Source organism: Primulina eburnea, chromosome 1, assembly GCF_022965805.1.
Source record: "Primulina eburnea isolate SZY01 chromosome 1, ASM2296580v1, whole genome shotgun sequence".
Classification (NCBI taxonomy): domain Eukaryota; kingdom Viridiplantae; phylum Streptophyta; class Magnoliopsida; order Lamiales; family Gesneriaceae; genus Primulina; species Primulina eburnea.
In genome coordinates this window covers 26,216,408-26,226,671 of record NC_133101.1, presented here as the reverse complement: position 1 = coordinate 26,226,671, position 10,264 = coordinate 26,216,408, and the positions used below count along the sequence as shown (strand labels likewise).

Here is a 10,264-nt window from a genome sequence, read left to right as displayed (position 1 = left end):
ACGAGTAATGTTGTTTCTGCTGGAACAGGACTGACGATAAAGAAATAGTAAGACTGGTTTCTAAGAGATATGATATAACACTAGCAGGTAGAAATACAACTCTCCTAAAATCATGGCCCTAACAACTCTCCTATAATTCTGTTAGGCATTTGATTGAATATTGATTGAAAAACTAGATTAAAGAAAAAGTTAATGAGAGAAAATTACAATAAGAATGATATATTTCACCAACATAACACTAATTTGTGACGTAATTGTGGTTACAAATTAAATATTTTTAAAAGCTAATTCACAAAATGATTAGTTCAAAAAGAAAATATAAGTTTTTATGATATTTATATTATTTTAATAGTAGTAACTAAGAGATCCTATGATAACCAACTATTATTTTAAAAAATAAATCTTTCATCCTCAAAATGCCCCTCCCCGCTCTACTTTTATATATATATATATATATATATATATATATATATATATATATAATGTTTGATAATTTATTATTGAGAAATTAGGATTTTGGTAATACGTACAAGTTGACATGTTTTGGATTATAATGTTGTTTCTTGTTCAAGTTTGGTTTTCATCTAATATCTTAACATTGATGTTCTCCTACATGGGTCATGTGGTGATATATTACATATATTAAAATCTAACTATGCACAATAAAAAGTTTTTTCATCCTATTTCGAAATATTAAGTGTAGGATATTTTTGCCCTTTATTTTTATTTATATGTATTTTAATTTGTGTAACGTTAACATTATTTGAACCATATGAGTCATGTATGAGGAAATATGTGTTAAATAAACAATATTCTATTTATTCACTAGTTTCTGTCCGAAAAAAGACAAAAAAATCCAAATAATTTGTGTAACATTAACATTATTTGCACCATATGAGTCATGCATGTATGAGAAAATATATGTTAAATAAACAATATTTTATGTATTCAATAGTTTCTGTCGGAAAAAAGAAAAAAAATCCAAAATATGAAACCAAAATTTGACAAATTAAAATGTTGTATGACTAAAATCTAAATTTCCCTATTTATGCACCTAAAACTCTTGAAATTTAATCCTTGGTTTCTAATATCATATTATATAACCCAATGTTCAAAAGGCTGAAACTCATAGCTAGAAAGTAACCGAATAACATCTGTAATTTAACCCAAAAAAAATTCAATATCTTATAGTATTAAAATTTTATATTTATTCATGAGTGTCAAATGAAGCACACAAGTACATCATATTTCAAATGATTTTGTATAATTAAATGGTAAAAGTTTTGGAATTTTATTTGTAAATAAATTTCATCCGTTGCTAATTTTCAAATAGTTCATTTGATAATACATTATATAAAAGCAAAGTTATTTATAAATTCGTAAGATTACAACTCGGAAGAAGTAAATGTACAATTTTACGCAGCATTCACGGCAATCTTCATCTGCGCTTCGCAATGCCCCGGAATACTGCAAATGAAATAGTTTTGCCCCTTGACGAGTCTGATCTGATCTCCCCCCGATTGATAAACTTTGGCCCCAGGGGGAGCTGTGCACCCGGCCCCGTTCACTTTCACCACATTGTGGAATCTTGGATTGTAGTTGAACACTGCAAAATCGATCGACATGTTAAGATTACTGTTTGTGTATCTTCAAGATCTGATCATATCATGGGCTAATCAGTTGAAATCTAGCAGGAGGTTGTTGTTTCAATTCTATGCGGATTTTTTTTTTATATAAAAAATATTTAGAAATTTAGGAAACATTTAAGAAATATTCGAAAATTGGTTCTACAATTAGTACTTGTTCTGTACACATATGTCAGCTCTAATCTTAATATAATACAAATGTTGTTTTTTGCATAAGACAACTAAAATGTCGACAAGTTAGAAAGAGAGCAAAATCATGCATACAAATATGTAATTGAGAGATTGAGGGCTTTGGGCTATCTATACTATATTTTCAATTAAAGGAAATTTTATGACTGTATTTTTAGAGAATTTTTAACTATTTTTTAATATCACATATCATTATCTCGAATATGATCAAGAAGGTTCGTATACACACCTTTAATATTTTCTTTGTTTATAAATAAAAACATTTCATTAACATATATTAATATATTAAGATACAAATATAATATACAAGATAACATAATAGGTTTATTGTAAGGAAAAAAATATAGAAAGAGGATGAAAAATTGGATTCATTAAACATATGAAAAAATGTATTTTAGAGAATACAAAAATAGCTAGCTTCAAACATATAAAATTGAATTCCTTTATATCCATCTATTTTTAGTACATTTTACCCTCACCTAGCACATCACCAGCAACGAAGCGCTTGCCTTGGGGCCAGCCAGACACGTAGAAGGACCAACCGCCGCCATCTCCCACGGTGTATGTGGCGGCTTCAGCCACTCCGCCGTGGAAAACAACTGCTGTAATTAGCACCATCACCACCGCCGCAAGGATCACTGCACTGCCTCTTCCCTCAGCCATCTTTCTCTCCTTTTCCTTATCTCTTTCTATATCCTTTCCTATATATTAATGCATTTGTAAATTGATGAAAATTTATAGGAAGGAGAGTTATCAAGTGGGGAACTCAATTAAAGTTAGCAGGTCCCACCTATGTCACATATTTACAGGATAAAAAATTTGACTTCAAATCGTGTCTCACTTGTGTAACAGTTGTACAAATTAAAATCACCCAACAGTTCGGGAACATCTGAGCTCGATCTCATGTGATAATGAAAAAAATCCGACCCCATAAAATAATACATTATGTGAACCTGTCATTCTTACCCGCCAATGACGAGATTGAAGTGAAGAACTCGAGGTCTTGCAGCAGTGGAGTAAACACGACAGTTGAGGAATTTAAGATTCTGCAATAAATTTTGATCTAACCTTTCCCACTATCACCATGTAGGACACTAGTCTTCTTTCATGGGCTAGGACTTTTTGGGAGATGCTTTTCGCTTGGTAGATCTTGATTATGATAATGATATTAAACAATTATCGTAATTAACAAAAAAAAAGTTGGTAAAATTTAAATCACATGACCTACAGTACTAGGATGGAATAATATTGATTAAATCACATGACTTATATAGGACCAAATAATTCATATTAATGCTATTATTGATCATAATGGTATACCATTCCGGTGGGCGATGAATTAAGAACATAGTGCAATAATTGCAGATAATACGAGTAGGTTGTTATAGTGTAGAGTGTAAATGCAATTCAATAAGTTTCAACTAATTGTTGCATTATGCAGAGGTGGAATCATAAATTTGGAAGTAAATTATATACAGATCATAAATTTTTATTTGCCAAAAAAAAAAAATATAACATTTTATATATCAAGCCTATTTACTAGATTTTCTATGCACACTAAATAATAGATTTTGCTAAATATAAATTCAAAATTAAACCCATAATCATATATTTGCATAAAAAGTTCATGCTATTTGTTTAAACACATAACAAACCCGCTATCCTGTAGAAAAACATCACAAGCCTTGTAGGAATTTTTTTTGTTGTGGTGGAACAAAAGATGTCAAATTTCTACCGAGATAATTGAAATTTCCAATCAATAAGAATATCGAGAGCCCTTTATAAGTTCTATTCATGTTATGTTATGATCGTCAACTCATACTTTATCTGATTTAATTTTATTGGAATGGAAGAATACCACAAATGATTTCGACAATACTTTATTTGTTTACAAAAGAACCTCGTTGTTACAAGATATATATGGACAAACCGAAATGTGCACTAAAACCAGCGATGTAGTAAGGTGAACAAAACAGTAGGACAATGCTGAAAATAAAACAAACCGAGGCCTGTATGAAATACAATGTCCTTAAAACAGATTCGTCACCTCCGGGATGTGCTTCGAGGATGAACTCGGACGTCTGTTTCCCAAGATACAAAGGAACAACCAGTAGTACCCTAGCACGAGGTACCACGGTGGCGAACTGAAATGTACCTGAACTTTATCACGAGACAGAGTAACGACAGAGGAGCAGCAGCCGGTGGAAGCAGCGGGAGCCGAGACAGGAAAACAAGAACAGCTTCGAAAATATCAGAATGCAGGGGAGTGTTTTTTGATGTTATTTGAAGGACTATGTTGCCTCTATATATAGGCACACTCCGGCTCCATACGAACAGCCACGGTTGGCCATCTGAAAGGCCAAAGGTCAGCCCAGCTGGAGCACCAAAAGTCAGTCCAACTGGAGCACCAAAGGTCATTTCAGTTTGGAATACCAATGGTCAGCTGAAATACCAAAGGTCATGTTCCATAATGTAAATTTTCGAAAAGAAAAATAGCAAAAGCCAGGTGAACCGTGGTGGGAAATTTTTCTTTGATCGGTCCGACATTCGACGCACCCAGGTCGCGCTCGTACGCTTGCACACAAGTCAAGCCTTTTTCCACTGCAAATCGGGCCCATGATTTGCACCCCCCTGCGCCTGTGTGCGCGAGAGAGAGCCTTTTGACCAATCATTGTTACACCTCCATAAAGTGTAACACATTATAAACTCACCAATGTTATGTTCATTTTCCAATGTGGGACATTTCCCACTTGCCATCTACTAGGCCTTGTCCAATTTTTCATTCAAAGAACAATCCCAATAAACCTATATAAGTCCAACAATCCCCCACATGAATGGAAATTGAAAGATATTCAACGATTTTCGTGATAAAGTTCAACAATTGAATCTTGCATAGGATAGGTAGGTATTACCCTTTGAACCTTCCCTTGTGAAAGCATAATAATTCACTGATTGACAGTAGACATGATGTCTTTGAACTGTACAGCCGTTTGTGTGAGTTAAGATATACTTCACACAAGACTCTTACTAATACTATTCAGTTCTCATGATTGTGTTCGTTTTGGCCATGAACACACTCCTGGTTCTGCAAGAGGATCTAGAATTGAGCCCTGCCATTCCTTCGAAGCGGCCCCACCTCTCTCTCACATAGGTGATTCTATATTGCTTCTTATCAGAATCATTAAAAGCCGTAAGCTTATCCTCAACATTCACTGTTTCATAATATGAATGGATTAGGGATAACCCCCACAGTGATTCTCCATATTAGTGCGATTAGGTTTTCCCATTGAACCTAGTTCTTGTGATCTCCAGTTAGCATAGGTTGGTCTTTCCTTCACACCAATTTATTCTATAGGCTTGAGCCCCATTCCCCTTGACATTTTCGCAACTAACTCTCTGTTTAACCCTTTGGTTAGCGGATCCGCTATATTATCCTTTGACTTTACATAGTCAATAGAGATAACTCCAGTTGAGAGTAGTTGTCTAATGGTATTATGTCTACGACGTATATGCCTAGACTTACCATTATACATATTATTTTGTCCCCTACCAACCGCAGATTGGCTGTCACAATGTATGCATATAGCCGGCATAGGTTTTTCCCATCCTGGAACATCTTCTAAAAAATGACGCAGCCATTCAGCCTCTTCACCACACTTGTCAAGGGATATGAACTCAGATTCCATCGTGGATCTGGCTATTACAGTTTGTTTATAAGACTTCCACGCAATTGCTGCACCTCCTAAAGTGAATACAAATCCACTTGTAGATTTTGACTCTTTCATATCATATATCCAATTTGCATCACTGTATCCTTCAATAACAACAGGATATCTGGTATAGTGCAGCCCATGATCACGAGTGTACCTTAAGTATCTTAGCAATCTGATAATTGCTTTCCAGTGTTCAACTCCTGGATTACTCGTGAATCTACTCAATTTGCTTACTGCATAGGCTATGTCTGGTCTTGTACAACTCATTAAGTACATCAGACTTCCAATGACTCGAGAGTATTCTAATTGAGACATACTCCCCCCTCGATTCTTTGATAGATGTTGACTGGTATCTATCGGGGTTCTAGCTAATGCAGAGTCATTGTTATTGAATTTCTCAAGTATTTTGTCAACATAATGTGACTGACTTAGGACTAACCCTTCTGATGTTCTATGGATTTTAATTCCAAGGATTACATCGGCTAAGCCCAAATCTTTCATGTCAAATCTTGAGTTCAATAACTTCTTGGTGGATTTGATCATCTTATCATTACTACCAATTATAAGTATGTCATCTACGTAAAGACAAAATGACATATCCAAATTTAGTGTTCTTTATGTATACACATTTGTCACATTCACTGAATTTAAATCCACTTTCCATCATGGCTTTATCAAATTTTTCGTGCCATTGCTTTGGTGCTTGTTTTAAGCCATACAGAGACTTCACCAGTTTACATACCTTATTTTCTTGCCCAGCCGCAGAAAATCCCTCAGGTTGTTCCATGTAAATTTCCTCTTCTAAATCTCCATTTAGAAAGGCTGTCTTTACGTCATTTGGTGTACTTCAAGATTCCGCAATGCGGCAATCGCAAGTATCACACGAATAGAGGTTATTCTCGATACAGAAGAATATGTGTCAAAGTAATCAAGCCCTTCACGTTGATGGTAACCTTTAATTACCAATCTGACTTTATACTTATCTATGGTTCCATCTGATTTCATTTTTCTTTTGAAAACCCATTTACAGCCTAGTGGTTTGCTTCTCGGAGGAAGATCTACTAATTCCCACGTATGGTTTTGTAAAATGGATTCCATTTCGGAATTGATAGCCTCTTTCCAAAGAGGTCCCTCAGATGAACTGATTGCTTCCTTGAAGCTTTGAGGTTCACTTTCCATCATGAAAGTGATGAAATCCGGACCGAAGGATTTCTCAGTCCTAGCTCTCTTGCTACGTCTAGGTTCAATATCTTGATCAAGCTCTTGTTCTTTATCAATTGTCTCATACAATCTTTTGGATGAACTTGATTCTTACTTAGATTTGTATGGAAACATGTGTTCAAAGGACAAAGCATTTCTTGATTCCATTATCGTATTCTTATGAGTATCAGGTATTTGAGATTCATGTACAAGAAAACGATACGCGGTACTGTTTTGAGCATATCCAATGAAAATGCAATCAACAGTTTTTGGTCCTATCTTTACTTTCTTTGGAGTGAGTACTGCTACCTTGGCAAGACACCCCCACACTCGCAAGTATTGGTAGGAGGGACTTCTACCTTTCCATAACTCGTATGGACTCTTTTCTAGCTTCTTTCGGGGTACCTTATTTAAAAGATAATTAGCTGTTAGAACAACTTCCCCCCACAAGTTCTGTGGTAAACCAGAACTTAATAATAACGCATTCATCATTTCTTTCAATGTGCGATTCTTTCTCTCTGCAATGCCATTTTGCTGTGGAGAATAAGGTGCAGTTCTTTCGTGTTTGATACCGTGTTGAGCACAAAACTCAGCAAATGGTGATTCATATTCACCTCCACGATCACTTCTTAGCACCTTAATTTTCTTGCTAAGTTGATTTTCATCTTCACTCTTGTATTGGACAAATTTGTCAATCGCTTCATCCTTACTTTTAACGAGATACATAAAACAAAATTTTGTGCTATCGTCAACAAAAATAATGAAGTATTTATTTCCACAGCGAGTTTGTACACCTTTTAAATCACATACATCACTGTGAATTATATCAAGTGGTTCACTATTTCTTTCAATAGTACGAAAAGATGATCTCGTTAGTTTTGCCTCAACACAAGTTTCACATTTGTGTTATTTATCAGTTTGGAATGCAGGAATGTTTTTCATGTTTATTAATCTACGAATTGTATCGTAATTAACGTGTCCAAGTCTACCATGCCATAAACAAGAAGACTCAAGCAAGTAAGCAAAAATATTAACTTTACTCATCAAGGGCTTAATAGCCATTACATTTAGTTTGAACAAACCATTACAAACATAACCTTTGCGAACAAACATTCCACTCTTAAACAAAACCACCTTATCTGACTCGAAGACAATGCGGAAACCATGCTTGTTAAGAAGCGACCCGGATACCAAGTTCTTGCGAATGTCCGGTACATACAACACATTGTTCAGAGTCAGTTCTTTACCAGATGTCATCTTCAGAACAACTTTCCCTTGATCCTTGATTTCAGAAGTAGCGGAATTTCCCATGAATAGTTTTTCACCATTCTCAGATTCCTCAAGAGTAGCAAACATCTCCTTGTCCGAGCAAACATGGCGAGTGGCCCCAGTGTCGATCCACCACTCCCTTGTGTTTGAACCCACCAAATTAACTTTTGATATTACAACATAGAGATTCATGTTCGAAACCTCTTGAGATATGTTCTCGACCACATTCACCTCTCGGTTCCTCTTTGGCTTCTTACAATCAGATGCCTTGTGACCCATACCATCACAGTTGTAGCATTTTCCGGAGAACTTTTTCTTCCAAATGCCTCCCTTGGGTCCCATGTTCAACCTTTTGTTGGAGGAGGAAGATGGTCTCTTTTTCGAGCTTTGACCATGCTCGACAACATTTGCCTTAGCGACAACAGGAGAAAAAAATCGTCTTTCCGAACTCTTGTTGTCTTCCTCGATGCGAATTCGAACAATGAGCTCTTCCACATTCATCTCCTTTCGCTTGTGTTTTAAGTAATTTTTGAAATCCTTCCAAGCTGGTGGTAGCTTCTCAACAATAGCAGCCACTTGGAATGATTCCCTCAAAGTCATCCCCTCACCGTGAATCTCGTGAAGAATCACTTGGAGTTCTTGAACTTGGCTGATAACCGGCTTTGAATCCACCATTTTAAAATCCAGAAAGCGACCAACAAGAAATTTCTTGGCCCCGGCATCCTCGGTTTTATACTTTCTGTCAAGGGATTCCCACAGCTCTTTAGCCGTTTTCTTTTCGCAAAAGACGTTGTAGAGCGAGTCGGACAATCCGTTTAGTACATATTTTCGGCATAGGAAATCAAAATGATTCCATGCCTCAACCGCACTAACACATTCAACATCTCCCTCACCCTCGTTGAGTTTAGGAGCATCCTCAGTAAGGAATCTGGCCAGGTTCAGCATCGTCAAGTAAAATAACATCTTCTGCTGCCACCTTTTGAAGTCCACACCAGTGAACTTCTCGGGTTTTTCACCGTGACTTGCTGGAACAGCAACCGCAGCAGCACGTGGGGTACCATGAGGGATAACTTGAGGAGGGACAACATGAGCAGTTTCCCTTTGCACACTGGATTCAGTAGCCATATCTTAAACAACACGTAATGAGTATTCTGTTTAAGATTGTTACAAGATATATATGGACAAACCGAAATGTGCACTAAAACCAGCGATGTAGTAAGGTGAAAAAAACAGTGGGACAATGCTGAAAATAAAGCAAACCGAGGCCTGTATGAAATACAGTGTCCTTAAAACAGATTGGTCCCCTCCAGGATGTGCTTCGAGGATGAACTCGTGAAAGGGGATCGGTTACGGTGACCGGAAGCGCAACGGAAGTTAAAAAAATCTAATTTTTAAGAAAAAATTTCGGCCACCATCCTTTTTGTGTAGCAAATACATTTAAACACCAAAATGTCATACATAGGGTGTAAGAAAATCGTTACCTATCAACCTCTTGAGGTTGATGATGGCACCAACTTTGTTGTCAAACAACAAAGCTCTTGAAAGGATGACAATCTACAAGCCTCCTCCTCCAAGTCCTTGAATCTTTCCTTCAAATTAGGCCCACCACCAACTAGGTAGATCCCCTCATATTTTGCACTAGAAAAATATGAGGATTTTTCAAAGAGAAGTGCAAGATTTCCTCAACAAATTGAAGAACAAAAATGAGAGAAAAATGGGAGAGAAATGTTGTCAAGTTTCGGCCATTGAGAGTGTGGGAGGAGAGAAGGAAGACTAGACTTGGTTGTGGGAAAAGTTGTTCCAAAAAGTTGCATGCCATGCCTTGAAAACTCAAAAAGTAGTCTCCCAACCTTTCACCTCCCATGCATGCATATTATATGGTTTTTAATCAAATTAAAACCTTGGACTAAATTTTAATTATCTCAAACATATTTGAGACTAATTAAACATTACTTGAATTTACCCAAGTCCCACTAGTTGAATAATTATTTTAATTGAGCTCTTCAAGACTCAATATAATTTAATTAATTCAACACTTGAATTAATTTAATTATTTGGACTCTACTAGGCCCACTAGTGTTTAATTAATTCAACACTTGAATTAATTTAATTTAGTCCATAATAATGTTTATGAAAATCACAATTTTCAATTACATTATTCACTTGGCCAATTTTAATTTAGGAACACTTCCTTAAATTAAAATTTACATTTCTCTCATAGAAGTCATACTTCTATTTTTCTTTACA

The 10,264-nt window shown here is 35.9% G+C and overlaps 2 protein-coding genes across 2 annotated transcripts; both read right to left on the bottom strand.

Annotated features, from left to right (window-relative positions):
• Positions 1-1,349: 1,349 nt before the first annotated feature.
• On the bottom strand, positions 1,350-2,540 carry LOC140811927 (basic blue protein-like). The gene is made up of 2 exons (XM_073170058.1): positions 2,315-2,540; positions 1,350-1,606 (listed from the first exon to the last, which is right to left on the bottom strand). The coding sequence occupies exons 1-2, from the start codon at positions 2,496-2,498 to the stop codon at positions 1,416-1,418; spliced, it is 375 nt and encodes a 124-aa protein (XP_073026159.1). The 5' UTR covers positions 2,499-2,540; the 3' UTR covers positions 1,350-1,415.
• A 3,836-nt stretch (positions 2,541-6,376) lies between these two features.
• On the bottom strand, positions 6,377-9,142 carry LOC140806269 (uncharacterized). Its single transcript, XM_073162832.1, has 2 exons — positions 7,738-9,142; positions 6,377-6,858 (listed from the first exon to the last, which is right to left on the bottom strand). Exons 1-2 carry the CDS (start codon positions 9,140-9,142, stop codon positions 6,377-6,379), a joined length of 1,887 nt encoding a protein of 628 aa, XP_073018933.1.
• Positions 9,143-10,264: the final 1,122 nt, after the last annotated feature.

Excerpts from the sequence above, each read along its gene's own strand:
- LOC140806269 (XM_073162832.1), bottom strand. The coding sequence starts at position 9,142 with ATGGCTACTGAATCCAGTGTGCAAAGGGAAACTGCTCATGTTGTCCCT. Across the intron at positions 6,859-7,737 it reads GTCTTCTTGTTTATGGCATG|AATCAAGTTCATCCAAAAGA; the intron begins GTAGACTTGGAC and ends AATCTAAGTAAG.
- LOC140811927 (XM_073170058.1), bottom strand. The coding sequence starts at position 2,498 with ATGGCTGAGGGAAGAGGCAGTGCAGTGATCCTTGCGGCGGTGGTGATG. Across the intron at positions 1,607-2,314 it reads CGTTGCTGGTGATGTGCTAG|TGTTCAACTACAATCCAAGA; the intron begins GTGAGGGTAAAA and ends TCGATTTTGCAG.